Source organism: Telmatherina bonti (assembly GCF_933228915.1).
Source record: "Telmatherina bonti genome assembly, chromosome: 17".
Taxonomy (NCBI): domain Eukaryota; kingdom Metazoa; phylum Chordata; class Actinopteri; order Atheriniformes; family Telmatherinidae; genus Telmatherina; species Telmatherina bonti.
This window is the reverse complement of record NC_136615.1, coordinates 18256527-18272102: the sequence shown is the minus strand read 5'-3', so window position 1 is coordinate 18272102 and position 15576 is coordinate 18256527. Positions and strand designations below refer to the sequence as shown.

Sequence of the window (15576 nt, the reverse complement as noted above, 5' to 3'; positions counted from 1 at the left end):
TTTCAGCTGCGATGACTGAAGCATTTTGTTTATTGCACAAATGCTTGATTGTACAACTTATCAAGATGGTTTTTATTTTTAGGATGTTGATCAAACCGGTGTTGACACACTTACAAAGAAGCAATGGCAGACAATCAGAATAAGAGAAAGACCCAAAGCTCAAAGTGTGTGTTGAGACTAATGGTAGCATTTGAGTTGCACAAATATTTGATAGATATTGTTTTGTATCTGTGTGTTCTGTAGGTGCATGACTTACTCTTGTGAATTTGTCTACTTACAATCTTTTCCATCTACACAGACATGTGCGCGTGCATACACACACACGCACACATATGCATTTAACCACACACTGGCTAGAGCTGAAATACCCTCTCTGCTATCTCACCCCTTCAGAGGAAACCATGAAAGCAAAAACAGTGTCTTGAAACTTTGCCCATCTAGAACGATTACTGTCTGCTGGAGGTGTGTTACACTGCATGAAAGCACTGACTCAGATCAGCAATTTTAGGCCATTTTTGTTTTATGCTTCTGTCTTTTTAAAGCCCTGACTTCATGTCTTCTTTTCTTCATGCTGTGTTTTTCCTTTCATGCATGGTCATATTAAACTTCTCTTTTATATCATCTCTAATCAGCAGGTACTTAAAGTCTAAAAACAGAGTCAGCAGTGTGAGGAAGAAACATAGAAATTTAAGCAATCAGACGTTCAGTTGCTGACATTGAAGCTCAGTTATATTTGACTGTTTTAAGCCAAAAACTAGGCGGACCCTCCGGGAAAATCAATTTACTTTTGGGGATTTTACTACTTTTTAAGCCAAATTGTGACAAAATGAACTCTAGTGACATCTTAGTTGAAATGAAGAGATGTTTTTAAGTTCATAAGACAAAAAAAGTAACATGTTTAAACAGCAGAATAAAACATAATGAAGGAATAAACTGAAGAGGCTATAAAACAAGGTGTGGGAGGATGCATGTTCTTTGGTCAAAGTGATGCATGTGTGATCTACATTTCCTTTGCAAACACACAAGAGTGGAGTGAGACTTTCTTTGGGGTGAGACCTGTATCAGACACAGAAGTGCAGATGTGATTGGAAGATGTAAAGCCACAATGAAACTGTGTAACACAAAAGTACCACCACCTCGACGCCACCCCCTCAGCACCTTCTGCCCTTTTATCTCTTTCTTCTAAATTCTTTGTGTCTGTCTTTGTAATCTTCCTCCCCCGATTTTTTCAGGTCACAATGTTTGTCTACAACGATCTGATGCTCGTGACAAGAGAAAGTGAGCCAGGCAGGTGTAATGTCCTCCAGAGTCCTCTGTACCTTCGACATCTTCGGCTCCAGGATGGTACGTGAGCCTCAACACACCTACCCACCTGAAGTTAAGCCAATTGTCAACCGAAAGTGTCACGTGTAAAAGTATTCATTGCCCAGTAGGTGTCGGAAAGTTTGTTATCAAAACAAATGGCTTTTGCATTTTTATGACAATGCAAGAAAAACTGAAATAGCTCAGTCTATCAGAGCGGGAACAACCGACTCTCTCAACATAGCATATCTGTCAACGAACCTCGCCCTATAGTCAGATCTATCCATCAATCAACTAATCAATAATTCAAATTTTTTTAATAAAGCACTTTACAACAGAGTTGATAAAAGTGCTGAACAAAGACTAAAAAACAAATAATAAATAAATTAAAAGGATCAGCACATGAGCGACAACACTTCTACAAGTCAAAGGCTGATCTAAATAAGTAAGTCTTCAGCTTGAATTAAAATTGTAACACAGAGTTCTGAATCGAGCATGACGCACTCCACAGATAGACTTTATGTACAGATTCAAAAGCAGATTTAAAAAATAATGATCTGATGGGGAGCGAAAAGTATAGATGAAACAGTCAAGTCCTTCTTCATGAACATACTCAGGACTGAACTGCATTCTGGCAATCAACATTATAGAAACGCTTTGGCAGAAAATACTGTTTTACAGATGTTTTTTGTCAAGGGACTCTTTTTTATATACCTCTATATTTCCAGCATTAAGCACGTGCGATTCCTCCGATCTTGAGCACAGTCTAACCGTTGGGGAAGAAGTGTCTGAAGTTGAATTGTTTGCTGTAGAATAATCATTACAATATAGATAATAAATAATATAAGACATGTCTGACGATTATACATCTGGCCAATGACATGGCCCCATAAAGCAAAGGGCCCTCAAAGAAAGGCTGTGTTGGACAACACTTTCTGATAAACATTAATTTCTCAGATTATTAAACTAGTTAATAATTTTTAACTGGATGTCAGTCAACAAAGCAGGGCTGAAGGAAGCTGACAGCTAGCTTGCATGCGGTTATTAAGTATAAATTAAATAAGTTTTCATGCTTTTGGTCAACAAGTTGGTAAGCATCCTTTTTTCCAGATATGATGGTAGGTATACATGTCTCTGAAAAGAAAAAGTTAGCTGTCCCTGTTGTTGTTGCCAAAAGTGCTAGATCTGTAAGCATGTACACCTGGGTCATGTGTCCACATCAGAGCTGTGCAGGTAAATGACTTGTGAAGTCGTTTGACATGATAATGACTGCAGATTATATAATTGTGCATTCTACTGACTTTCTAGATGTCAGTGTGTGTGTGTTTTTTAACTAAGGATTAAAAAAGGGGATTAATATGTTGTGGTTTTAATCTGTAAGAGCAGCTTTATTACGGTTAATGAGAATAACAGGAAGTTTCAAGTTCATCAAGCCAGAGTTCATCTCGCAAAACATTGCCAGAATATAAATGCATAAATACTGTGTATCTCCAAACAATCTTATTTGCTTGCAACCATGTTAAACCACATTTGACCTTCTCCAGTTCAGCACTGAATACGAATCGGAAACACAAACTACACAACCAGAAATAAACACACAGCACTGTGGTTGCAGATATTTTCAGTCGAACTTGACTAAAGGATATTTACGGAACAAGTGCCCAATTTCCTGTTGCTTTGTCTTCTTATTTCACCTTGATGTAAACAGCCATCTCCTCTGGCAGTATGGAGAGAATAGCTTGGCCATCAGGGCTGCGCAGACCACAGGCAAATCAAATAAATAAGACACTTTGTAAATATCTGTGTTTAGAGTTGTGGGTGGAGACAGCAGCAGGATCTGGAGGCATGAGAATCACAGAGCCGGGGCAGAGAGGGCACATTGGACCAAGAATAATGAAAGCCGATCAGTGCATTGTCAAGAAAGTTTGTTCTAGCTGACTGCAACAGATCAGTTGATAACTGTGCCGTGCAAAACATAAGCTGATAAATAAGTTTCATATTGTTCAAACTGCATGGTGGATAAATGTCATCATCGCTGAGTGGGCTAATACTGAGTGGGACCTCAGCTGGAGGAGACTGTGGGCTGTGGTTGATGTTGGGAGAGTTGTTTGCTGAGTTGTCTTTGCAGATAGTTGGAGATTGATAAAGATAGTTGTGGCTCTGAAACCACTAGAATTAACATGAAAACAGGCCAATTTAATTCTCAGTGTATAATGACTTAAATATACCAGCCGAGGGCTGGACTTAAGACAAAGAGAGGCCAGACTAAGATAGTTTGAGCATGTACAGAGGAGGGATAGTAAATATAATAGTAGAAAGGTGTTTGAAACCAGCAGGCAGGAGGTCTAGAAGAAGACCAAAGAGGATATTTATGAATGTAGTGAAAGAGGACACAAAGTTGGTGTAGAGGATGCAGAGGATATATGGATGATTTGCTGTTGCAATTCCTGAAGGGAACAGGGAAAGGGAAAAAAGGAAAATAATAAGATCAAATACCCAAAAGGCATTAAAGGCTAAAGATTAAAGTTTTTAAGTTGTGGCATTTCAGCGTAGAAAAGAAGGCCCAGACTAAAGTTGTAGTACTCCTAGAAACTGAGCACTTAGATACAACAACTACTAGCATCTAATTAGCTTTTTGGCGCTGACGCTTGTTCACAGCTATTGTTTGGAAAGGTCAGATAAGACAAATTGTTGTTCAGTTTGAGTGTTTTAACAACAAATGCGGATATAGAGTGCTGACCTGGACATTTTCTTCCTAAGTGGATGTTCTTATTTACTTTTCATTAAGACTGTGGACACATGGACTGGTTATTTTTCCATTAAAAACACATACACTGACATGCTTATCGGAGTAGTATTCCTTGTGCAGCTGAGGGGCCACAGCTAAGTCCATTGTTCAGAAAAACCTCCAGAAAACACTTCAGCGTGAGTTGAAATGACAGCTGAATTTAGGATATAACCCGCTGATGTGAGAGCGAGTTGTTGAATCCTCTCCAGACACCACTGATCTCCTCTGGGCCACTTCTGACCTCCATCCTGCACCCAAACAATCAGGGATTCAGAAGGGGTTGCATGTTTGCGTGTGTTTCATGAGAGGACACACACACACAGACACAGATCGCCACACCCCACCCTCCTGCCTGTCATTGTTATTTTGCTTCAGCAGCGTCACTCAGGAAAGAGGCGCCGGGGGATTGTGTTTGTTTCAGCAAGGGCGTGTTTGATGTGTGTGTGTGTGTGTGTGTGTGTGTGTGTGTGTGTGTGTGTGTGTGTGTGTGTGTGTGTGTGTGTGCGCATGTGCACATGTAAGGGCACAGTAGAAGTTCAATACAGGGGCTTTCCTGTGTTCCTGTCACCCCAATACTAGGCTGAGGAGCGTGGGAAACAATAAGGTGTAGAATACACTCAAAACAAAATGACCTCATGTCAATACAACAATACTGTATTTATACAGTAAATAAACTAAAATCCAAAACTTTACTCATCTTTACTCTTCATGGCAAAACTTGTGAGCAGTACCTGCATCAAATGTTTGAATAGCAAGAATGAAGGACTGGGAACACTTCAGAAAAGTTAGACCTTTTTTTCAGTGGAATATTGTGAATTAAGAATGAGTTAAAACAATTTAAGGAAAATACTGAATTACTGATATCTGGACAAACCATCCATATTTGAAATGACACTCTCAGAAAGTCAGAAAAAGTGTTTGTAGTTTTTTTTAAGTGTCTAAACAGCTGTCAAATTTCTCAACCAATAGAAACAAATTATGTTTAAAGGTACAAAAAAAGTATGTTTACAACAGCTTTAACTTGTTAAGACTTGACCGCCTTATTAAAAAAAAAAAAAAAAAAGGAAAAAATGCTTAAAAAATATAAACAAGGCTCATGGGGATGTTCTGGTTGTCTATGGATTTCTAGGATCCTCAGGGAATGAATTCCCAGTTTCAACCATTTTGTATCTGTTACTCTGCCTGAACAGCAATAAAACAGAGGAGAAATGCGAACTCTCCATACTTGCCTGTTTGTTTCCCCCAATCTGTCAGGAGATAACACCATCGTAATGATGATTGTATGAATATAAACGCCATTCATCATCTTCAGCAACAGAAAAAACCTCTTGTTTTGTGAACAAGATTGGGGTCTAAAAATCAGCTAAGAAATAAACTCGGCTGACCTATTTCATTCATATTATTTGATTTTTTTTTTTTTTTTAGTAGGTGGCCATGTGTTTGTTATTCCTTATCAGGGCTGATCAGCGTGAAAAGCTTTGTGACCACGCTGCGACTCTTTGAGAATCGGAGTTATCCAACAGCGACCTCTGCTGTTAGTTATGACAAAAAACATGATTGAAAACTGGTGCAAGATTTGTTTCTCCTCTTTTAGTGTAACTGTCTGCTGTCAGGGTATCTGGATTTATAAATGCTCTAAGTAGTTTCAACCTTCTGCTTTGTGTAAAAAGTAGAAATAGTTTGACTAGTCTTACAAGGTCAAACCGATCACCTAAATGTGGGTGAAAAGTGGACAAATCTGGCAAAAGTAAGAATTTAATATTGTTCAAAGTAAGTGTTCCCTGCGTCCATTGTACACCCTCTAATTTGCCTTATAAGTCTTGAAAGAGAAGTTGCCGCACTCATAGCTCTGACAGTTTCACCCTGCAAAGTTGGTACCAATGTTGCACATTCAGCTTCAGTTTGCTGAACTTTTAAAGATGGTCAGACAATTCTGGTTGACATTGTATGCCAGAAAACTTGGATAAAACATTCACAGAATAATGTACCCTCTCCCAAACCATAGACTTGGTTATGCAGATATTGGCGTGGTTTGAGAAAGTTCTGAAATCATAAATACACTGTATAAGAAAGGTATTCTACTTTATCTTTATCATCCTTGAAACATGCTTAAAAGTCTTACCTCACTTTTTGATTAAATTGCTTGAAAACATAATGTATAGGCCATTTTTCAAAATAAATGTGTCTTTCTTGTTTTGTACCTTTAATAAATTTAAAGTAGTAAGGAACAACGGCAAAATAATCTGATATTTCCCCTCCGTCAACCATCAGCAGCAGTTAAATATTTGATGAGAGTTTGGTCACTTACATCCAGATTGGAGTATAAAAAATGAGAATAAAAAATGAGTATAAAAAGATATGTTGAGATTTAATGAGATTTAACCTCTAACTGTAAAATACCAGAAGGTATTAGTTGCTGCTACAATGGCAAAATTATATGACATGACAGAAAGATCCTTTACATTGTTTTCATGTATTTTATGATGGATGGGCAGAAAATCACAACCTGACTGCAACTAAGCAAACTACTTATTACTCAGCACCTTCACTTGCCCAGAAAAAAAAGAAGCAAACAGACTAACAGACACACAGAATAAGACTTGTTCTTTGGTTTTCCCAGCATTACATTTTTCAAGCATATTCCAAGATGATAATGCCAGGATTCATCATGGTGAAGCTGTGAAAGACTGGTCCCCACAGAATTCAGAACTTAATTTATTGGAATGTGTTGGAAGATATGTTGGAGAAAAATGATAGATAGATAGATAGATAGATAGATAGATAGATAGATAGATAGATAGACACAGAGATACATAGATACATAGATAGAAAGAACGACATGTGTACTTGAAATACAGTTTTGAACATCATTATGTGATTCTAGCTCTAAGTGTGTGTTTTCGCTGGATTAAAACCATTTATCTTGACTCCAGACCCACAGGCCTGCCTCCCAGAGCGCTTCTTCAGTGAATTATGGGAGGATGTCTGCAAGGCTGACCCACAGTAAAAGCTTCCTATCGATAAAACTATTTTGGCAGAATCATAGTCAGAAATGAACAGTGCTGCCTTTTTGTACGGAGAGAGTAGGTGCAGGAGAGACGGGCACCAGAAATAAATCTGGTTGTGACGGAGAGATGTTGTAAATAAATAAGTAAACTTTACCTCTTCCTTACTTTCTGTTGCAGATTATTCAGAAGAGCTGAGATTCTACCTTATCCACATGACAGAGGTAAGACAAATTGTTATGCGTGTTCTATGGGAGAGGAGACAAAAGAAAAAGGGAAAAGAGGGAAACCTAGGGTCAAAATTGCACAGCCTATTCCGTCTGTGAGCCAGAGGGGCAATAAACTCTGGTGGAAATCACATTACAGAGAAGACTCGGAGATTAGCAGAAAGCACTAATGGAAATGAATTATTCTGCCCTTCTTAGGTCTTCCTTTTTCACACATGGAACAAAATATTTCCCATCTTTGTCTTCACTGCACATACTGAAGCAGACAGACTTATTTAACTGTTGCATAATCACGCTATTGACACATGAAGACGTAAACAACCAGATGTGTAACACAATTCAAAATGTAAATATAATTAACCTGTTAATATTATTCATCTGTCTTAATTACTATTTGCTCTGCTGTTATGATCTTTTATTCACTGTGACACCTCTCAGGCTGTTATATCTGAAATCAAAAGCAAGCAAACCTGTGGCACAATATTGATTCATATTTTTTTACTTTCTTGCTTTTTTTCTTTTTCATTCTTTCTTTGTGTCTATTTTTCTTTCTTTCTCTCTTTTCTAATGGCTGACACATTACAGCTAGTTCGATTTCTTACTCCATTGCATCTCTCCATTATAAATCTAAAAAATCACTGATGAAAACCAGCAGGATTCTACATTTAGAATTCCATCCCCACTCCCAATAGTCATTGCAGTCTTTAAACTGCTGTTTTTAGGGTTAATAAAGGAGTTAATTAGTGTTACAATCAAACAGAGCAGAGCTCAGAAAGCATACTGAGACAGAAAATGTGATATTTCTCTGACAAATGCTATTAAAAAAATCTAATAGTTTTGTAGCAGTTTTTTTTTTTTAAGTCTTGAAATGTTCTTTCTGCAGCTGTACTGTAGCTGTGCCTGTTGTTTATATGCAGGCGGTATATACAACCATTCTCTGCCGTGTTAACGGATGCCCCTCCCTTTCTACTCTAACTCCTCATGCCCATTTGAGTGGATTTTTTCCCCAACATGAATAAACCACAGAAAGGAAATGAAACTGTAGGTTCCATTAGGTTTTAATGTTTTCACCATTTCTCCTCATCAGATTACATCATTTTCAACCAGATCCTACACACACACACACACACACACACACAGACTAGATGTGTGTTTGCTGTTGCTTTCTATCAAAGAGTAAGAAGCTCACAAGCTCCTACTTTGCAGATAGGTAAAATGTGTAGCTACATGTAGCTTTACAACAAGATTACTGGACATATGGATAACATATGGATAATAACTTAGTGAGATGCTGGATATATTTGAGCAGCCTTTGATATACTCAGGCAGTCTGTCCAACATTGTGTGGAAGCCCTGCAGTGTATAGCTGCATGGTGGCGAAGCAGCTACCTCACAGAATGAAGGACATTAATATCCCCAAATCCCAGTTTATGATACTGGGGTTTGCATGTTCTCCCCGTGGCAGTGTGTGATCTCCAACTTTGAGCATCATTCCAAAGTCGTATAAGTAAGCTAAACAATTACCCCAAGAGCTGGTGTGAAAGTGCATAGTATCTTGTCTTGGAGTTAGGTCTGTGATGATTTTGTGATTTGTACAGGGTGTCATTTCACCTGTTGGACCCTCACAACTTCGAACAGGATAAAACAAGTTTGGAAAACGAATGAAGGACTTATATGTGAACCCTTACAGATAAGTTATTACTATACTGTTGACTTTACCAAACTGTGGCCAAGGTGGGTTTGAAAAACTCCTCTGTTGGGCCTGTTTTATATCATACATTGTAAAGAACCAGACTTTTGTGCTTCCTTTTCAGAAAATCCATAACTTTTTCATACTTTTGATCTAATTATGCATTTTAAACCATGATAGAATTAGTTAGTGGTGTTAGTGGTCATGTTTTTTTTTTATTTTTTATTTTTTTATTATTACTTTACTTTTTTCTTTTGCATGATCTGCAGCAAATGTCAGACTGGTTTTGTTTTATTTTATTTTATTTTATTTTATTTTATTTTATTTTATTTTATTTTATTTTATTTTATTTTATTCATTGTCCTGACCACTTGATCCAATGACGGGTCATGGGAAGCTGGAGCCTATAACAGCAGTCTTTGGGTGAAAGGCAGGGTACACCATGGACAGCTCACCAGTCCATCGTAGGGCCACACAGAGACAAACAACCACTCATGCTCACACTCCTTCCTAAAGGCAATTTAGAGTAAACAATTAACTTACATGCATGTCTTTGGACGGTGGGAGGAAACTGGAGAACCCGGAGAGAACCCACGAATACGCGGGGAGAACATGCAAACTCCACACAGAAAGGCCACTGCACAAACCTTGCCCCAGCCAATGATCAAACCAGCAACCTACTTGCTGTGAGGCCACAGTGCTAACTACTATCCCATCGTGCAGCACTTTATTTTGTTATTTTTCTGCCTCTATAAAAAGCATTTCTACTGATTGGTCTGTTTGTTGTATTTTTTGATCTTAAACTAAAGGCCCGAGAAGTGGTTTGTCTCGACAGACCATTTAAGCGACAAACATCTCCTCATATGGTTAATCTGCACCGTACAGTTATAGTGTATAAACCCAGGAGTCCATCTCCTGCAGATGCATGAGCTAACTTTTTCAGACACATTTTTACTTGCTTTGAAATGTGGTATGTAACCTCATTAGAAGCTTATGAATTTTTTAAAGAGGGCCTCTTTCTGAATTTCCAGACAGAATGAGAAGGACTTGGTATCTGTCCCGGGGCTGCAAGACAGGAAGTTAAAGGCTCCAATATTATTCAGTCAGTCCAATTAGGCAAAATATATAAATAGAAATGTAAGACAGCACAGATGAGGGAGTGCATTGGAGTCTGAGTAAGTAAAAGAAAAAAAACTGTCTTGAAAATGATCACATCTGTTCTTTAGTTTTTTAGCGTTTTATAAAAATATATATAAGTATTTATCATATTCTCATCAAACTGTTTATTTTTAGGCTGTTTGCAATTGCCATACATTGTCGAGCTATAGCAGTGGGTGAGAGTTTGGCACCATCAACTTGACAAGACCTCTTAATTTTCCAGCACAGCAGTGAGCTGAGAAAGCCTCCCATCAACCCTCACAGCAAACACATGCTGCACACTATCTGACAGGTGTCAGACAAGAGCACAGGCGGAGAGATACCACCAGCTTCCTTTATCCCCTTTCAGACTGATTCTTCCAACCTTCCTGTCAGATGCCCCAATACAATCACTCACACACAAGCACACAATATCTGGAGTCATCTATTATAGTTAATACACCCGTCAGCGGTTCATTTCATACCTCGGGGAGCAAAATGCTCGCCACAATGAAACCGAGCACACTCTTCACTCTTCCTGCAGGTTTTATTTTGTACAGACTCTGTTGGAAAAACTGAGAATAATTAGTGATGACATCACCATTTACACCATCACACTCTACTTAACGGTTTACGTTATATCGTTTTAAAAGAGAATAGACTTATTAATTGATAAAAACATGAAATTTGTGTATCTTATATGGTTCAAGAACTGTAAGTCAAACATGAGCCGCTGCCGAACTACGGTTCTCCCTTAACTCTAAGCGATGACAGGCTTTCCAGAGCACCTGAGCCTGTCTTCGGTCTTCAGTGAAAACGTGGTCGTGCGTGCAGAAGCGTGATGCCAGTGGAAAGAGGGATGGATAAAGGACGACGGGGAAATCAAGGCAGATCTCTTAAATAGCTAGATTGTTGAAGCTTTAATGTTCAAATCCAACAGAAACATGCTAAGTGACCCTCACCGTCTCTGCTGCTGCTGCTGAGCATGGTGGTGTTTGTTTGTGTTAAGCCAAGTGTGTGTGTGTGTAAAGTGATGGTCTCTAATTAAATTGCTCTTTCTGGCTTGTCTGTTCAAAGGTCACATATGCACACACACACACACACACACACACACACACACTAACAAAGGCAGAGAAAAAGAAAATCAAGAAAGATTCAGGACGTCCTCTCATTGCTAAGGGGTTGTTTTTAGTTAAACATTGTGTTTGCCTGAAGGACATCCGGTCCCTGTTCTGTTAATGGATATACTGTGTCTGGTCCTGTTACAGTGACATGAAAAATTTCAGTAAGAAGCAAGGAATTACTTGACATCATTTCTTAAATTTAAATGTCTTCATTCTTATTCCACCTCCTTTGTCCTGATTGCTTTTTGTTTATATGCGTGTGGACAGCTGTCAGGAGTTCGTTAATGCAAGATTTTTAAGTTCATTTCATTTGGATTCCTCATCTTCTATCATCAAACTGTTCAATTTCTTTCCTCTATAGAGCCTTTTAAATACAGAAAGGACTAGACTAGATATGCTGCAAAGTAAACAAAACTCTGCATTTATATAGCCCTACCAAAAATAATTGAACATACTCATCCACACAAAACACATTGTGCATACATTAATATATTAACACATCAAGAAGAACCTTGTCCCGGCAGACTCTCATCTGGGAACAGACCTCACTACTACAGCTCATTAACATAGGGAGACCTTGTGTCACCATGACGATACACACTTTACAGTTGCTTGGCATTATAGTTTATTCTTTTTATGAATGTTTTGGCTGATTTGGACATTACATTGCATGAGGCCGATATGGTGGAAGGAAAGCCTCCCCTGAGCCAGTTTTTGTTCTGCAAAAAAGCTTCTGTTTTTTTGTTCAACCTGTGCCGACTTGGGAGTCATCCACAACCCAGTAACCCATTGCATCTGCTGTGTTTGCTGTCTGGCACAAAAGTGCATTAACACCTGAGCAACTCCAACTGTAATAGGTCATCTCAGTATGATGTAGAGAAAATACACCTTACTTAAGCAAGCACCTATTTGGTTAGGTATCTCAAAACTGGCCCAGTGTTGGACTGGCAATCTGTCCAGGGTGTAACCTGCCTCACACCCAGTGATCACTGGGATAGGCTCCAGCTCTGTGTGACGCTTAATTGGACTAAGAGGTTAAGAAGATGGATGGATGGATGGATGGAAGGATCTCAAAACTGCAACTTGCATGGAACTCTCACAACTAGTATCTGACATGTTCTGAGTTACATGTTTAAAGAAACTTTATGTTAAAGAACTAACTTTAAATGTTCTTTAGGATATCTTGATAAATAATATTTTCCTTCTTATAAATTCTCAATGTGAACAGTCTCTCCTCCTTTTGTCTAACCCTGCTCTTCTCCTCAATAGTTGGAGGTCATTCTATTTTAGCACTGGCTCAGAACAGCACTGATCTAACCCAGATTTAACCGTGAAAGAAGTGTGTATGTGTGTGTGTGTGTGTCTATGGAGGGATGGGGGCTGCAATTATGTCTGGAAGGTCCAGTGTGCGCAGTGTCTGTTGGGTGTGTGTAAGTATGTCAGTGACGCAGGAGGAGAGTAGGAAAGAGATCGTTGTGTAGGTAAACGGGAAAAAGTATAAAGAAAGGAGACAGACTAGGTGATTATTGACCGGTGAAGTCCATCTGGGTCATCGCAGAGTGATCATGGGAAACCTGGCTGACCGAGTTGGGCCTAAGAGACGGTTTGTCAGAGAGGCAAGCTCTCTTCAGCAGCACCTGCTACCTGACGGTAGAGATGTAAGTCTCACAGGATAATTACAGAGACTTAGAGATGGAGACTTAAACTTTTATTCTTCTTTGTACAGAAACATATTTCCTTATGTGCAATATATAAGAAAAAATTTATTGTGATTTATCACTGTGGCTTTTCCCCAGTATGATTTAAGTTTTTGCAGTCTCAATGGACTTTGAGTTTGATGTTTGAGAATATTTTGCTTGTTACAAGCTAGATTTGAGCTAAATTAAAAAATAGTCACCAGCTATACGATGGATAGTTATAATTTTGCAATAAGCTTTGTAAGACTTAGGTGGTAAGGTCATGCAATTACATTATGTGGTTGTGGTTCTAGTAATGGGTCCTAATGCGTCTTTCTACCAGTGAAAGCTGAGAATACTGCTAAGTGTGTGGCCACTCATTTACCACAACATCCTAGAAATTGCCATTAGTATACAGCTGCCACAATGCAGTCCTGACTAATGGCAATGAAATCATCAACAACCTTCTCTTACCAAAAAAAACCCAGGATTAGTAGTGACTCAACCGTCATGCGAACCATCCTGTGGTTCGCATGAATTTATCCTCCTTATCAAATCTTCACTGGTCAACAATGAATTATTTCTTTCATGCAAATTGTAGTTGATATTAAGTCAGCAGCTGCTGACTTTGAAATATTAATTATCTTTTGTGCACTTGTTGCCGCATCAAGATGTGATGATTGTGTGGATGTGAGATAAGCAGGCACTCTGCCAAAATAGGTGAAATCGCAGTGTGATGGTTTGTGTTCCAGCTGTGGAACAGCAAGGGCCCAGTGTCACCAAGCTAACATAGGAACAGGACTATGCATACAAATAGTATTTTTTGCAAGAGGTCTTCGTGTTCATGGATTATTATGCTCAAAATGGTGACCATTTGAAGTTTTAGGACACAGTAAACATGTGAAGTTTTCATTGGCTTACTTCCCAGAGGAGACAACTTATGGATGCTTGTTTGCAGGATGTGTGGTTGTGCTCTTTTGAGACGCTCTGCATGAATTTCAATTTCACTTTGCTTTCTGGTGCATCATTGAGTGCATGATAAACAGGCTGTCACATGCAGTCTCAAGGCTGGGAGTAAATGATATGCACCCGCGAGGCTCTTGTCAGCAAAATACCTACTTTATGGTAGCTATCTGTAACATGGGGCAGACCCAGTATCTCATGGGCCTAATTGATCTGAGATGTACCTTCTTCTCTCAGTCTGAGCCACGACCAAAAATGTGCTTTGCTGTTTGCCAGCAGAGATTGGCAAGACTTATTGGCTATATATCTAAATCTAATCTCTTAAAGCCATTTCTCTAAGTAAAATTATTGCTTTGAGATCTATGACAAGGACAAAGTGCTCTCATAAACTGTACAAAACTGCGGTTTATCTCATTATTTAATCAGGTGCAGGGCAAATTATGATCTGCATCGGAAGTATTTATAGATTAATGGGACACATTTCAGAACTATTTCCCAAATAATTGATTTATTTGTCATAGGTATTAGTTAAATAGGAGCACACACTAACAATATGTAACAATAAAAGGTCTCCAGTTATCAATTACCTGGTTTTACATGCAAAGGTGATCATAGATAGATTTATAACACTTTGCATTATATTACTGACATATCAACAAAAGGAAAACAGACAGTTATGGAAAAAAATCAAAAGAGATTTGTTATCAACAAACTCGCCTGGTAATAATCACAATGAAAGAAATTGTGCAACCGTACATTTTATTTATTTTTTTTTACTTTTTAAAAACGAAAATACTGGGAGAGAGAGAAGTTTTTGGAAACGGTACTTGAGTTCAGAAAATGTCCCGTAGGCTCTGCCATGTGCTTATCATTCTCCCTGGTGGCTACAGGAAAGGCCACGTGCCAAGGCCTCCAGTTTACACACTTTACTGAAGGCAGTTTTGGAACTGAAAACCAGACAAACAAACTACAAATAGACTAAAGAGTGTGGGAAAGCCACAGAAGAAAAGGAAGCTTTCTATGTGGAATATTTAGCATGTGTGGGGGGCAATTTTTTGACGTTTGATCACTCGCTAAAAGCAAAAACTTATACTAGTGAACAGGTCGCGGTACATGATCTTTATTCTCCAAGAATCGAGTGTGAACCAGGTATGGGACTATTAGTACAGTCTGAAGACATGTATTAGCTGGAGCTAATCTATGAAGGGTTTGACTGGAAAAAAAAAAATCAAACTTTGCAATTTTTTTGTGGACTGTGCAATTTTTGCATTACTGTGTAGAGCAGTTAAAAACAAGCTAAACCAGGGTTTATATGTCCTGTTATGTTTGACATTGCAGCTGTTTTCATAGAGACAGGACTATTTGTGAAAGAGAGATCAGATGCACTGCAGAAATCCACATCCTACATAGAACCACTGGTTTTCTGCCAACATCAAATGCTTCTTATGACTTCAAATTTATGTATGGGTACCACTATGAGCTCACCAAAATGCAAGGATAAAATATTTTGCCTAAAGTGAAGTGGGATGGAAAAAAGTGACAGAGGCTTGACTGATGTTCATATACAGCATTACTTGCTGAGATGTTAAGCTACTCGTCCATGTTGGAGGCCAACTGTGGTCTTTGCCTCAATCAGCCTTCATCTTGGCTCTGCACTGGTGTCA

At 38.7% G+C, this 15576-nt stretch overlaps 1 protein-coding gene across 1 annotated transcript in view; it reads left to right on the top strand.

The window, feature by feature from the left end:
- Positions 1-15576, top strand: part of rgs3a (regulator of G protein signaling 3a) — a gene marked incomplete at its 5' end in the record, with an annotated part of 94529 nt that overhangs the window by 12640 nt on the left and 66313 nt on the right. The window contains 2 exons of the mRNA XM_079257094.1: positions 1233-1344; positions 7276-7319. Of these exons, the coding sequence (XP_079113220.1) occupies positions 1233-1344; positions 7276-7319 (156 nt within the window). The remainder of the gene's footprint in view (positions 1-1232; positions 1345-7275; positions 7320-15576) is intronic.